At 35.0% G+C, this 16,879-nt stretch overlaps 1 protein-coding gene across 2 annotated transcripts in view; it reads left to right on the top strand.

Moving 5' to 3' along the window:
• The window catches only part of Nlg-4 (neuroligin 4), a 271,493-nt gene that overhangs the window by 171,783 nt on the left and 82,831 nt on the right, over positions 1–16,879 (top strand). For both annotated transcript variants that reach the window (XM_083054024.1, XM_083054023.1), the window contains exons 5-8: positions 914–1,267; positions 7,492–7,801; positions 9,045–9,252; positions 11,439–11,693. In XM_083054024.1, coding sequence (XP_082910150.1) covers positions 914–1,267; positions 7,492–7,801; positions 9,045–9,252; positions 11,439–11,693 — 1,127 coding nt within the window. The remainder of the gene's footprint in view (positions 1–913; positions 1,268–7,491; positions 7,802–9,044; positions 9,253–11,438; positions 11,694–16,879) is intronic.

Below are 16,879 nucleotides of genomic sequence, written 5' to 3'. Positions count from 1 at the left end.
GAGAGCGCGACTCTTTGTAATTTTACGGCTCGATAATTTCATGTTTCATTTCTACCGATTTTCAAGACTTCATGTTCTGGAACGAAGGATCGAATATATATATTACAAATGTGCCTTAAAGTTAAATATATTTTTCATATTATGGAATCTTTTCTCAAATAAAAGAAAACATTTATATTCTTATCTGTACTTTGCTGAAATCATATTCAAGTTTAAAAATTGACAAAATATATACATTTATATATAAATTATATAAATTATATAAATATACAGATTTATATAATATATTTAATTTAATTTAATTTATATATAACAAATTTTTATACAAATATATATATATTTATAAATAAAAAACCAAGCAAGGAAAGGGCTAATAAGAGCTAGGCGTAACTTGTTTTTAAATTCTTCTCTAATTACTTATTTTGAACAAGCAAATTAAAGCTGCTGGTTCAAAAAAGCGAAACGTTTAAAATAATTAGAAAAGAATTTAAAAAGAAGTTCGTTTAACTCTTATTAGCTATTTTGATGCCTGATTTTGTATTTATATATCTCAGAGTCTTTTCAATTTTTATTATACACAAATTTCTATATATGTAAATAAAAATATATAAAATACTCACACATATACCCGCCTTTATCTTCGTATAATAATAGTTGAAAGTACTTTGAAATGACATCGTGATACCCTACTTGAGATCGCATTTTGCCCGGGGAACACGGGACAATTCCGGGTCGTATCCGGATGCTTCGGCAGGTAGAGACGCCGCCTCGTGTTCCCGACGTGTCCGCGACAAAGAAGCCGGTGCACTTGTCGTTGCACCGTCGTCTTTGTCATCCCTCGGCTCACGGCGCTGAGCGAAAGAGGAACTAGACTAAAACGACGCGTCGCGTCGCGACCCCTTTGTGTTTACAGGCATGGCGGAGGGTGGAAGGAAACATCCGGTGTTGCTGTACATTCACGGCGAGAGCTACGACTGGGGCAGCGGAAACCCCTACGACGGTAGCGTCCTAGCCAGCTACACCGACCAAGTGATCGTCACCATGAACTACCGGCTGGGCGTGCTCGGCTTCCTCAACGCCAACGTGGCGCCGCAGACCAAGGCGAGGGTCGCGAATTACGGCCTCATGGATCAAATCGCCGCTCTGCACTGGGTTAAGGAGCATATCGCCCGCTTCGGGGGAGATCCCGAGAACGTCACCCTTATGGGCCAGGGCACCGGGGCCGCTTGCGTGCATTTCCTCGCCATCAGTCCCACCGTCATTCGAGGTGAGTGATTAGATTAGATTATAGTTGAGACCGAGGGGTGCCTCACTGTCATCAAACAATAATAATGCAGACAAGATTAAAATGTCTTAAAAAGTAAAAATTATGTTGTTATGACGTTTTTTTAAATATATATTTTACTAAATATTATAATTCATGAAATCGTTAATGTTTGATATTTATTAATTTGTTCAGATCTAATCTAATTTTACTTGTATTTTGTGTGTGTTCAAGTTTATATAAAGGAAATTTTTATTAAAAATGGTTTTTTAAGTTGATTTTTAAAATTTTTTAATCGCGATGTTTGAAACAAGACATTTTTTAAAACTTATAATTGGGAACACGTAACTTTTTGTTGTATCTTTATTATAATATAATATTTTTATTTACGTGTTTCAACTAAATATTTGCAATGTTAATTTTTAAAAAATATTAATTTTAATTTCTTATATAATACATTGATACTATATGATTTATACAATAATATCTCATAAATTTATTTTTCTTAACATTTCTTTTAATAATCATTCTAATTACATTTTTCTTAAATTAAACAGTACTAATATTTAAATATTGTATTTTATTTAAAAAAAAAATTAACATAATTACACACATTCCGTCGCATTACTTAGAATTATACGGCGCATTACATGGAATTACTTAGAATTCTCGGTAATTCGCAATACATATATAAATTTTTGATAAGTGAGACATCTCTCGATTGAGACAAATAGACATAACTGAAGCGAGATATTATAAAAAGAGAGAGCTTTTATAGCTGTAAACGTAGTTCAAATGATGTAGAATTTATTGTGAAATTAACTGACTCCCTCCTCCTCTCTCTATATATGTATATATATTTTTTGGGGGGAGAAGGGAATATACATATTACAATATATAGACGTGTTCAGATTATTTGACTCAAACACATTTTTATGTTGACATTACTTTATGGTTATGCGTTTTGCTTATTTAATAGTTACATTTACTCAAGTTTTATTTTTCTATAAGCTTAAAGATTTCTTTATAATTTTTTGATCTGGAGGTTATTCGCAAACATTTTTTTTATTAATGATGAAAATTGCAGCAAGCACTATTGTATCATATTAATTGATTTTTATAGTGTTATTTTTGTACAAACCTGAATAATTGTATACATATAATATTATACAATTTACCTTTTAATATTAAATTACAATTGTTTTTCTACAACACAGAATAATTTTTAACCATGGTCAAAATTTCGTTATCATGGAAGAAAAATTGATTAGTTTAGTAAATATTAAAATATAATTTTGAATATTTTATATATTATATAATTAAAATTACTTCCTCAAATAATTTATTAAAACAGTAAAAGCGTTATTTTCGAATATTTAATATTTAAAAACTTTTTTAATTAATCTGAACATGTTTTATAATATAATTCTATTAATCTCTCTTACACAGAGAGAGGATACGCAGCATTAATAATCCAGACTTTTCGGCTCTTTTGCGTTCTCGACATACTGAATTTTGTTCTCGCAACCGGATCGTATTTCGAATTATACATATAAAATAACCAGCGATACAATTCAATAAGATTGAATTTAGGCGATTTTGTTGGTTGTAGATTGCAAAATGCAGAGGGGCGTTATTAATTTTCTCGAGAACGAAGCCGGTCAAAATTTCTAAACCGTTCGCCGCCATTTTGCTCGCGCAATTATTCAGGTTACACGCTACGCCGGCGTGTCTCGTAAATAATTAAGAGCGCTTTCGCATTACGCATAATTGAAGAGTAGCAAGTTTTACACGAGCTTCGTTACAGTGCGTTATTTCGCGTTCGGTTAATTACGCATAACGCCAATTACGTATTCGCAAATAAGAAGAACGAAGAGAGAGAGAGCCTTTCCTCTTTCTCCGAAAGCGAATTCTCCGCGGTGCACTTGCGAACTCGCGAAAATTTCTATCGATCTATTGCGAGAATCGCAATCGAATCCACTAACAAGATCTGCGAGGAGAGAGCGAGAAATGGGCTTACGCTTTTCAAACTTGTCCCCGTAACAATTCCGTTACCTTCTCACAATAAGACGAATTTGTGGATTCGAAACAAGCGAAGGTTCTCAACTTTAATCGTAAATAATTTCCCAAGATTTTTCATTTGAATATTCTTTGAAAAAATTCGAATATTTTAAATTTAAAAAAATTTTTAAATGTGCATACATATATTTTTTTTATTTTAAAATCGAATGTCTTAAATTTAAAAAATTTTGAAAATGTAGATATATATATATATTTTTTTAAATTTGAATACTTAAATTATTTGTGTATAAATACTTAAATATATTTATTTTATATAATTATATATAATATATATTTATCTTATAAAATTATATATATGTAGAGAGGGAGAGAGAGCAAAGTATTCGCACGAATTAAAAAAAAATACACTCTCTTCTGATTTAATCTTCGGCATATTATTATTAAAAGATTCATCCCCCGAAGAATGCGCGGATTCTTTTCGGAATCTCGACAGCAGATTGCTGAGAAAACCTTTGGCCTGGCGATCGAAATATTCCGGTGGAAAGCTCCGCCGTCATTTGTCGCGCTACGTCGCCATCTTACCATAACGCATTCCTCCCTCCTCCGGGAGAAAGAAATAGAGAGAAAAGAGAAAAGTCCAGGGAAAATGAGAAGTGGCTTAAACCAGCAAGAATATCAGCTCGCGAAATTTCTTTCTCCGATATCACCGCCATCCCCTTCCCCCTTCATCATCCAGTTTCCGCGGTCTGCTCTCGCCCGCTATTTTGCGGGGTTCGCGATATTTTCGAGGACGAACACGCGCGCGGATCGGCCGTGGTAACACATTGCCGAGGATATTGGCTGTCTCTCCCTTTATATCTTCATCCACCAGCGGCTGCCGCCGTCTTCGTGTGGTCGTGTTCACCACGGTTAACGTTCGACGGTTAACAGCCTCTGCGAGGTCTCTCCCTCCGAGAGGGACTGACACGGCCGAGAGGATAAGGGAAGGCCTTCTCCTTCTTTTTCCTCCCCCCGTCCCTTGCCGCTTCCGCGACCCGTGATATTATGTGCGTGAAATATCGCTCCTTTCCTACCGGCGTCACCCTCGTCGCGCTATTGGAAAATACTTTCCACCCTTATGAGGAGGTCGCAGCCATCCACGCGTGTCCGAGACCAGAGGGAGTTTTTTCCTTCTCTTTCTTTCTCCGTTTTTTTCTTCTTCATCCGTCGCAGCTGTTTCACGTTCCTCTCCCGTCTTGTTCCTTGGGTCTTGTTAATTAAGTGAAGAAGCGCGAAGGAACGACACGTCGATAAAAATTATCTAAATTCTTGAACAAGTATAGGATTCGCGGGAAAGGACGGAATGGTTAGAATGACAAAGGTTTTCGCGATCGTGGAGATATTAAATCTTCCTCTTAACGTGGTTTACGCGCGAAAGAAAGAGCGAAGCTTGGGTTTTATATTTCTGTTTTCCTTTTTTTTTTTCCTTTGCAATTTAGTATCAGATTTATGTCGCTGTCACTTGCAGTACTCTAATGCTAAGGTCATAAAACTTTTTTCACTTAATAAAACTTGCTTTATTTGCGGATTCCATCATTTAAGATGCTTTGTATTCGTTTGTTTCGCTCGAAAAGAGAAGCATCATTTCCCTTTTCTTCTCTATATTTGCTTGCGGACGAAAAGTGACCCCCACTTCTTCCCTTCTCTCCCATCCCTTCCCGATCAGAAAGGATCGTGACGTGCCCCGATTCTTTTCCGGTCTTTTCCTGGCTCCGCGCGGGTGCTTCATTCTTTCTCGTATCACTGGAGGATAGAAATGAAAATTCCATTTTTCCGAGGCGGCGGTTTTTCCGAGACACGACGACGTCCTGTTATTTCCTGCTTTTGGCCTCTCTTCCCTTTTTTTTCTCTCTTTCTCTTTTCTTGTCCCTTTTTCCTTGTTTTCTCCCTTCCTCCATTTCTTTCTCTTTCTCTTGTTAATTTCCCTGATAAATTGTTCGACGAAAAAAATCGCATAATAATTTCCCGAAGTGTAGAGAGAGCGTTCTATATCTATCTGTTTTTTCTTTTTCTTTATATTCTTCTTCAAAATTGAAAACTACAATTCCGCTTAAAATACAATACCTATTTTCTAATCTCGGAGCAGTTTAAAAGAACTCGATTCGTTCGAATTACAGTTTCTTAATAATTAATTCAAAAATAATAATTAGAAATATGTTCTTTAAACTTTTTTTTTTAAATAAATAACAAAATGTCTCAAACTTGTTATAATAATTTTGATAATTAAACGTTATATAATTTTGGGAGTTATACATATATATTTATATATATAAATAATATTATATATATATATATATATATATATAATATTACATATAATAATATATATATATAATATTATATATATTGTATATAATAAAATATATACATTTATTATATATAATTATATGTAATTATATTTGTATAATCATACATAATTATATTTATATTATATATATAAATATATATTATAAAATTGTTTCTTTGCTTATTGATACGTTTTGGAAAGAAAAATGTTTATTTTAACTCTGCGCGCTGATGGCATAACTGTTGACGAGTTAATGACGGTGTTAATAACGAGCGGAGTGAAGATTGAAAACTTCTGCCTTAAAGCACAAAACGTAGCGTTTCCATTTTTCCTTAGGCAAATAACATCGACACGAGAAGTCTGTGAGCGCGAGAAGCGATTCTCTTTCCTCTCCGAATAATTATGAGTCGTCGACCACCAACGTCTTTCTTCAGGTTCGAGAGGGACTTTGGTTTGTCTTTCTTTTCTCGCTAAGAATAACGACGTAGCTTCCATCCATCCGCGGTGCCATTTTCGCCGGCGTAATTTCCTCCTCAAACAATCCATTCGTATAATATTCACAGCGTCTTGTAATCATTGCGCTTTATCCGGCATTAGACGTAACGATTCGAGGTATCACGCTTCAAAAATTTAATTATTAAAGAATATGAGAAAGAGAGAGAGAGAGAGAAAATTTATAAATCATAAGAGATAAGAGTGTACTGATGATAATTATTGTTAAGAGTTGTATAAAGACAACGGATGTTATAAACTATATATATAATATCAATATATTCAACTTATACATACACATTATATGTCCACTTTTATAATTGACATACATTATAAATCCACATAGATTGGACTGTACTACATACATCCGTTGTCTTTATACGACTCTAAACAATAATTGTCATCAATACAGTTAAGAATTGAAGAAAAAAATCCATCCTTCCTTATTTCGAGTCGAAAAACTTATACTTTTGCATGTTAAATCTGGACCTTTCAGGGCTTGTAGCACGGAAACGGCTCATTAGATCATTCTGCCCATTGAGACATTTGTTCAGAATGACGAGAACTACAACATATCCAAAAATTAGCCAAATCCGCAGAAAGACATTTTCCCCCTATGACCGGTGCGGGGTCCTTTTTAGTATCCGGCATATATAAAAATTGATACATCTATCTATTTTTGTTTTATTTTATTTATTTCTTTAGAAAATATAAGGAAATAAAAATCAGATTTTCCGTCGATGCTTCTCGGTCGCGAGTGCGCGAAATCCGTTCGCGAAAATAACCCTTTATTTATCACGAAATATCCCTCTTTCTGTGTGTCACTTTAAGCAATAGAAAGGTTGTTCCGGTCCATCGGACAAATTTTCTCGAGAGAGTAATTCCTTTATCGATGAGAAAAACCTGGTATCTCTTTTTTTCGCAATTTGCGAAAATAGAAATAAAAATATCAAGGTATTCTCATGTGAACCTTCGTCGAAGAATTTCTCCTTTGCGACGCAGCTTTCTCATTGCGAAGTTATTATTTCTAGGAAAACAATTTCCTCTTAATCTTCAAAAAGTTACGTTTTCTTTTTCCTTTTTACTTGCTTAAAAATTATTAACTCAAATTGAATTCGATGGTAATATTTTTGCCGTACAATCAGTATCAAATATAGCATGGCTATATTAAATGAATAAATGTATTTGATGTAATAAATCTTTAAAATAATACATTTCTATTATTTCTTTAAAGAATTATATTTAAAAGAAGCAGCTTTATGTATCACATTATATACCGTCTATAATGTTTACATAAATATATTTAATATTTTGATTTATATATCATCAAGATGTAACACACTTTAAAAAATTGTAATAATTTTTTTTTTATTTTTTTCTTTTGCAGGATTGTTCAAACGAGCTATACTGCTGTCGGGCAGCGCCCTTTCATCCTGGGCTGTCGTGGAAGATCCTGTATCTTACGCCCTGAAACTCGCCAAGGCTATCAACTGTTCCATTCCCGATGATCTTCTCAAAGACAATGAGCTTATAGTCGATTGTCTGAGGGAGAGCAGTCTGGAAGAGCTGATGCAAGTCGACATTCAGCCTCCGACATTTCTTAGCGCGTTTGGTCCAAGTGTCGATGGTGTCGTCATCAAGCCGGACTTTCAGAAAGATCTCCTGTCTTATCTAGGCCCCGAGTTTCAAGGATTCGGGTGAGTATATCCAGAATATATCTAAAAATGCTCGAATTTATTAATATTAAATTTTCAGTTCTCAAGGTTCCAAATTTATCGAAATCTTATGATTTTCTTTCACACAATTTTCCAAAAAACTTCATAAATTCGAAGAAGTTCCAAAAGTATTCTCGATCTTAGAGTTTCTTTCTTCTGAATTTAAACTTCAAGAGATTCCCGCATCAATATATCGCGTTTCTAGATTTCATAGCCCGCTAACTTTATTAATTTGAAATAAGAGAGAATAACAGGATTCGTTTGTGACCTTGCGAACTCCTAGCACCATTTTTGATCACGGTAATAGTGCGAATGGGAAAAAAAGGACGAAATCTAAAGAGAAAGAAAGAGAGAGAGAGAGAGAGAGAGAGAAACAGCTAGGAGAAAAAAGAGGGACAAGAGGAAAATCCTCGGATTCCGGTAGAGCGGGCTTAATAGAGTTTTATGGTAATGCGGCGTATATTTCTACATTTTCTTTCGCGGCGGCAAAGGAAATCCGTAAAGCGGCGGAAAAGTTATTTTGATGTGTGCACTTCCGGGCTCGGCTTTGCTTTCTTGCTCGACGAAAGGGAGAAGGGAAGAGGGAGGGAGGGAGGGAATGTCTCGTACTTAACGTTGGCTTTCCACAATAATTCCGCCTTCCGTCTTCCGTCTGACGGATCCCGGAGTTTTCTCGTTAAATGGGAAAAAAAGAGGGGCTAAACGAGCCGGTTCGCCATCGCGAACATTAGCGTGGTTCATTAACGCGATTGTAAACGAGCCACCCCGACCCTACAATGTCATTAGCATACTTACAATCGAAGATCGCGCCACGGTGCCGGAAACCATAGTGCGAGTTCATATCATCATCTTTACTTCTAAAGCGAGTACTGTTCCCCGGTTTGCAATTACTGACCGTTATTTTCAGATTTACCTAATGTCACTTTCGTGTTCTGTAATAGTATTGAAATTATTTTATTTGTCTTATAAATGTGCTTACGCTCTTACAATAAAATTATAATCTCAGCACTACTTTATTAATATTTTTCAATTTATTTTCCTAAATATTTCAAGGTGTGTGCAATTAATTTTATTATTACTTTAATTCTTAAATTTTATATGTAATAAATATAATAGAATATATTATTCTCTAATATATCTTAAGGATTAATTATATTAATATGAGAATTATAATTAATAAATATTTTATTTAATTAAAAATAAAAATTGTTGTTATTGATTTTAGGCCTCTTCCCAAAAAGGCCGAGCATGGCGCACCAATCACGAGCAACAACAAATACGATCTGTTGTTTGGTGTGACAACGAGCGAGGCATTATGGAAGTTTGCGGAGAAGGACGTCCTGCAAGGATTCGAGGGAGAGAGGCGAGACAGGATCATCCGCACGTACGTGAGAAACGCCTACGTCTACCATCTCACTGAGATATTTTACACGGTGAGTCACTGCTTTTTATTATTTATAAAACAAGAATTTTTTGCAACAAAGTGTGACAAAGTGCGCACAATCTTAGTCTAAAATATTCTTTTTTTTTTTTTTACATTAATACATTAATAATCTTACAAAATTAGAACAGTCCTAATTCGTTCTTTGATCAGTAAAAATGTTTTATTTATGTGCACACATGTAAATAAAAAGTTTTTCAAACTCAGACAATTAATAATAATAATACTCTTAATTTCTATTATATTTTGTAATATTTTATCTTTAAATTTTTGAAGATTTATGGAATTAAATTTATTAATTCTTATTTATTATTAATCCTTAGAGTTTCAGTCGAATCTAAGAATTTAAATAAATAATATTTCTAAATTATTTTATCGAACTAAGATAAAACTAAGAGACAAATTATGTCTCTCTATTTCCAAGATCTTAGCTTGGAATGATTTGTAGAGGGATGATGTTTGTTGAAGAGGATACGAAAATTTGCAAATTTAATTATTAAAGGTGACTCGTATTTATCAGCCGGTAGTATTCGACATGCCGCGCATATTTGCGGCCCGTGTATCGTTGCATTCGCGCGGAATTTATCGCGGGAACATAATTGTTACGTTCCATACACAAGGACGATTGAAACGCGAGCGTTTGCGTTTTGTCGAAATACACCGGCGAAATACGCAATTCCATTTGGCCGGCGCGTTATCGATATCCAGGCGACTCACGCCTGGGGGCATTACTTAATGATTATAGACAATTAAATGATTATAGCCGCGACAATGTATTTTTACGGCCGCGATATAGGAGCTGTCGCGTGACATAAAACGCGTATTATTCTACGGCCTTACGTTATGTCACGTATTTTTTAAATATTTTTTATTATCTCTTGAAGGACCATTTCATAAATGTATTTTGATATTTTTAAACATGCTCTTTCATTTTTTAATATGTTTTAATTATTAGTGGCGATAATTAATTTTTTCCTAATATTAGGGTCGAGGCCTATATCTTACGTTATGTCATGTGTTTTTTCAACATTTTTTATTATCTCTTGGAAGTACATTTCATTAATGCATTTCGATATTTTTAGACACGCTCTTTCATTTTTTGATAAGTTATAATCATTAGTTGTGATAATTAACTTTTTAAAAATGTTAGAGTCCCCATTTAGATACTATAACATTAGGTTACCACACGTCTTCTTTTAATATTTTTTTTTAGAAAACAAAGGACCATTTCATTAATGTATTTGTATATCTTGAAACACGCTCTTTCATTTTTTATGTTTTAATCATTAGCGCCAATAATTAATTTTTTCCTAATATTAGAGTCGAGGCCTATATCTTACGTTATGTCATGTGTTTTTTCAACATTTCTTGTTATCTCTTGGAAGTACATTTCATAAATGTATTTCGATATTTTTAAACACGCTTTTTCATTTTTTAATAAATTTTAATTATTAGTTGCGATAATGAACTTTTTCAAAATTTTAGAGTCCCCATTTAGATACCATAGCATTAGGTTACGACACGTCTTCTTTCAATATTTTTTATTATAGAACAAAGAACCATTTCATTAATGTATTTGTATATTTTGAAACACGCTCTTTTATTTTTTATGTTTTAATCATTAGCGGCGATAATTAGTTTTTTTCTAATATTAGGGTCGAGACACCTATATCTTACATATCTACGCGATTGCGTAAGGGAAAACGGATTCGATATTGTAGAATTCGCAAGTTAATTGAAGCTTAATTGAAGAAAGGGACAACCTGTTTTTACCGCAAAAAGATTTATTAACGTGAAATAAATATTTTTTGCATTCTCTTTTATATTTTATTCTGTGCATTTAACCCTTCTGTCAATGTTTAATTTTCTTATATGCAGTCAGGTACCGACTGCTTGTTTTTGACACATTGCACTGTGACAATTTCTTTACAGCAGCAGCTGAGCGTCGAACATTCTTTTCCGTCATATTTTTAGCACGTTTTCGAATACATTTAGCGTAACATTTTAAAGACGGTTTGAGTATTTGGGTACCTATTTCATTTATAGAAGGGTTTATCAGCACGCTGAAGAGAGGCTGAATGATTGTTCGAAGCTCAAATTCGTCACAGCTGATTCTGCGGCAATTTCTTGCCGTGTCTGTGACAGTGAATGACAGACCTGAAATTCGTTTTCGTCTAGGTGGTGAATGAGTACACCGACTGGGAACGAACGGTTCAGCATCCCGTCAACACGAAGGATGCATGCGTGCAGGCATTGAGTGACGCGCAGTTCGTGGCTCCTCTCGTACAGACCGGGGATCTTTTCACCCTCAGACACACCAAGAAACCGAACAATCCCCACATAGCACCGATCCCCGACAGCGAGGAGGAACCTATGCCCAAGACCTACTTTTACGTGTTCGACTATCAGATTAAGGACGGCGATTATCCCCAGGTAAGCGAAACAAAAAAATTCTAAACTGCTAAAACTCCGTAAATATTCGCAAAGCAACATAAAAGTGGATTCAAACGAGTTTTGGTCCCAAAAAAATTTTAATAAATGCCGATGACACAAATCAGCTGATCGGTGATTCTGCGTTTATGAGAATAACTTCAAAGAAAAATCTTGGCGTAACATCGACGATGGATTGTTTTGCTTTCGCTCTGAACTCTTCGAGCACGACTTGTGTGTCTGAATAGCAATATATATCCCGTAGATATTTAGTTTGATTAAGTTGTTGCGCGGTTGCGAGGATGCAGGTCCAGCGAAGGCAATTATTCGTTTGTCCGCAGAATATTCTCACGTAACCGCGTGATGACTGTTTTCCCACCGTCCGTTCGTCCGCCATTGCTGGCTCAAATTATCGGCGTGTTTACGTTCAATTATGCACAGATTACGTTATACCCGCGATGTTACATTATTGTTCTCTCCCGCGACGCGCCTTCCATTATCAGCGCGAATGCAGGCTTTCAGACAGAACTCGAGTACGTGTATCGGATTATTTCCACCAAATGTCTCTTGAATCCCGCAATTTATTTCCAAATACGAATCATTTGATAAAATATAAAGTGAATTTTAAAAGATTCGATCGGGCTTACGATCGCATGAAATTTGCTGCTTTAAAAGAGATGAAAGAAGAGATTTAAAAATTAGCAGTATAATAATTTTTCATCATAAGAACTGAGCAAATCAGTTTGGAAAAATAATATTGATTTTATATTGACTGTTTAATATAATTTAAATCCGTATAATTATAATCTGGATTCTCTATAATTTAATGCGTGTGATTTTTTCATCTCAATTTTACCACTCTTAGAATCAGTTTACACGGACAAATTTACATTAATTCTAGTTTATTTCAATTCCTTTTTTTCATTAGTTTTATTATAATATCAAAGAAGAGATAATTAGTTACGGTTAGTATTAGTCAATGAAAAATACATTATTTGATTAGGCGTACGATTACATGTTTTTGATGCTTTAAAAAGGATGGAGGAAGATTTAAAAATTAATGATACACAAATTTTTGATTATATAAGAATCGGAAAATTTAGGAAAAATAAAATTGATTTTATTAATTTTTTATATAATTTTAAATCCGTATAATTATAATCTGCAGTCTCTATAATTTGATGCGTGATTTTTTCGTCTCAATTTAACTACTCTTAGTTACACAGACAAATTTACATCAACTCCAGCTTATCTCAATTACTCTCTTTTTCTCATTAGCTTTATTATACACCTCTTTGTAATGTAACAAAGAAGAGATAATTAGTTACAGTTAATCGATGAAAAATACGACACCATTTAATTAGACATACAATTACATGTATTTAGCGCTTTAAAAGAGGCGAAAGAAGATTTAAAAATTGTCAAAACAATTTTTGATTATAAAAATCGCGCAATTTAGTTTAGAAAAGCATTGATTTTATTGACTTTTTGATATAATTTAAATCCGTATAATTATATTTTCGCAGTCTCTATAATTTAATGCGTGATTTTTTCATCTCAATTTTACCACTCTTAGATTTAGTTACACGAACTTTACATCAACTCTAGCTCATTTCAATTCCAATTTCTTCTTCTCATTAGCTTTATTTTACACCTCTCTGTAAAACAGAGAAGAGGTAATTAGTTACAGTTAATCGGTGAAAAATACATTATTTAATCAGGCGTATATAATCACATGTACTTTAAGAAAGATGAATGGAGATTTAAAAATTGACGATACAATTTTTGATTATAAAAATTGGACAATTTTGTTTAAAAAAAAAAATATTGCCTTTATTGACCTTATTATATAATTGAAATCTATATAATTATAATCTGCAGTCTTTATAATTTAACGCCCGTGACTTTTTCACCTCAATTTAACCAATCGTAAAACCAGTTACACGAAGAAATTTACATCAACTCCAGCTTATCTCTCGCAACTCCTCTCTTTCTCTCATTTAGTTCTATTATACACCTCTCCAATGTAACAAAGAGAAGATAATTAATTACAGTTAATCGATAAAAAAATGCGACACCATTGACGCAACAAACTCCGGACTCGGGGGTTCTCAGGGATAGTAAATCGATCCGCGCGAAGAGTCTGTCGGATCGATGATGATCGATCAACGAGCGGTCGATTAGCAGCGGATGGCGGTACTCGAGTTCCCTGGCTCCTCCCGTCGGAAACCCCGTCGGGTAAATATGTACGGAGATCGCGCTTCGGTAGAATAATCAGTCGGATCGCGAGACTGTCGCGCTCTGCGCCCGCTGTTTGCTGATTCTGTCCCAACACGGTGGCGTCTAACATTCCGCCTTTATCTCGCGGGACGCGTCTCTCCTCCAATGTTTGCCGTCGTAAAACAGACCGAACCCTCTCTTCTCTCCCGCCCGCACTTGCATCCATAATTACTCCGAATAAATAGTTACGGGGGAGAGGTTGGAAACCGATTTCAACCCCCGTTCCGTACATTAAGTATTAATTGAGCCGGTATCTTCTTCCAGAACGAGATAGATCCATCTACGCGTCGCAAAAAATTCACGTTTATTACGAAATAACAAGTTAGTTATTTCGACATAGATAGATGTATGGAGGAGAAAGAGATTTTTGTGGTGCGAGAAAATAGAAGATTGTTTTATCGATCATCAGCAGTGTTTTTCATTAAAACAAATTCCTCATTCTCTAATTCAATAATAAATGAGAAAAAGGAAAAGCGTACAATAATTATTATTTTCTTTCAAAGCAGTTTTTTAAGACACTCTTTTATTCCGTCGATTTATTTTATTAGAACCATCCGTGTTCTATTTATACTTTGTTTAAAGCGGAGTAAAAATGTACGGAATAATAAAGGTCGGAATTATATGCGCATTTTGCGACGCTAATTTTTTTTCCGACGACTGCGAGAAAAATCTTTTGCTCAGGATAAGACAGACCGCGGCAGAAGATAATAGAGAGATTCAATTTACGATGAAACCGGTGCACGTACGTCGAATATAATAAGGATATCGTCGGTATCGCGTCGTTCGCAGTCGGCGCACCTCATGACAGCCATTACGATCCCAATCCCATTTCGATTTGCGCTAAAATTATTTGCAGAACTAATCGGCCGATTTATCTCTACCTCCTCTCTCTATCGTCTTCTTTGGATTTTTATCGTATTGAATTTCTTGGAATATAAACGAAGTTCTTTAAATTTTCCGCTAACGACGAATGAACCGTCGTTAGGGGAAATTATTACGTAGATCGTTGCCTTCAGTTTTGTTTCTTTATTTCTAATATATATAGGGTGAGCCGTTTTAACGTATCCTACCACTATAAATATTTTTTTTCTACTTTTCACAAAAAAATGTTTTGTACAAAAGTTGCTTGCAAAACACTAATATTCCAAAATTAAAAAATTGTATAACTCTGGAAGAATCAAGAAAATCTTTAGTACAAATATAAATTCCTAATATGATATAATATGATATAATATGAAAATAGCCCACCCTGTATAACAACAAATCGGATTCTTCAACGTTCTCTTCGAATCTACCTCCCTAATTGATATTAACGATATTAACTGGAGATTACAATTAGACTTTCCGACAACCAGAAAGGGAATCTTCCGCCAATTATGCAAGTGACTTGGATTACGTTGTTAGGATCAGCTTGCATTCGTAGTTCGTTTATAATTGTATGGAGGTCGCGTACGTTGGACGCCAAAGGACGAGGCGGTCTTGTCGATGCGAACAACACAGCAAATATTCCAGTCATGTCACGCGCACCATATGTGCAGTCACCAGCATCACCGCGTTTGTCCACACAACGTGCTTTTCCTATTTTTTCACGTTCACAAGCAATTTCTTGTCTCGCAAATAGACATCTTTCTGTAATACGGTTTACACTTGTGTAACCGTATATAAGAAATTGCTCCCGTAAATCAATCTTCCAATATAACACTGTATCGACGCTTTTAGTACACTATTCGCTTAGCGCAAGAGGAAAGAGACATTCCCAAGTAGTGAATAATTATTTAAATATTTACGTAATTTTTTTACGTACAAAATTCTTCAAAAGTCCGAGAATTACAGATTCGCGACATAAAAGAATTTTTTTTAAATAGTACTGTTTAGATAGAAAATTTTATCGCGTCCCCTGGGGGTTATAATTAATAACAAAATAGTGAAAATTACTTGAAAACAGAGAACAACGGAGCATAATAGATTTCTGCGCAACCTAGAGCTCTCCTTTTTTTCTGCATAAAGAGACAAAGAGACAAAGAGACGGATGGAGGGGGAGGAGAACGAGTTTCTCTGTCAAGTTCGTAAAAGCTCTCTCGAGATGGCAACTTGTAATCCACCGGCAAAGTGAAAACGGACATTGCGGGCGGGTCGCGCGATCGATCCTGGCCTGGGACGAGCGAAATTCATCCCGCGGATCGTTGGGGGGATTTGCAAGGACCCATCGATACGTATGAAGGATTTGCGAAGCCGACGTTCAAAATCTATCAGCTCGCGCCCGCCACCTCCGCCCATTCCGGGACGTTAGGCTCCTCGCGAGAGGGATCCTTTTAAAAGGCTCTCTCTCTCTCTCTCTCTCTCTCTCTCTCTCTCTCTCTCTCTCTCTCTCTCTCTCTCTCTCTCTCTCTGGTGCTGTAATTTGATCGAGGACGATTTCCTTCAGCGGGATTCGCGCACGGGATTCACCGTCCGAAAGAAAATTCGTAAACCTTCGGTGGAGACGGTAATCGTTCCCTTGGGTAGTGAGAACGTTATTTAGCCGCGAAATCTACGCGATTCCCTCTCTCGATCCCTTTTTTTCTCTCGCACATTTTGAAACTCTTACGATTAAAATTTTACAATGAAGGTTTTTATAAAACGATGGAATATAAAGGGAAAGAGAATTTTTGTTGTTGAATTTTTAAGGTAAACTTAAATTATGTATCATGTAAATCTGAAAGGACACCTTTAAAAAATCGCGATTTGTAACGATATTAGGTTTTTCTTAAGTTAGATTAGGATTTCGTTCATATATCTATCTCACGTAACACTAATAATTTTGATAATTATAATATCGCATAATTATCGCTGATTTTTCAGTGCGTTTGAAGATAAGTAATCGATACGTTGATTGAGAAAAATGCTAAAGAAACTAAATGAAAGCGAAA

Source organism: Prenolepis imparis, unplaced genomic scaffold, assembly GCF_030444845.1.
Source record: "Prenolepis imparis isolate NDT839.2.m4 unplaced genomic scaffold, iyPreImpa1.0 SCAF_14, whole genome shotgun sequence".
Taxonomy (NCBI): Eukaryota; Metazoa; Arthropoda; class Insecta; order Hymenoptera; family Formicidae; genus Prenolepis; species Prenolepis imparis.
Note: the sequence above shows the minus strand (reverse complement) of the source record. Positions and strands in the feature narration are given on the sequence as shown.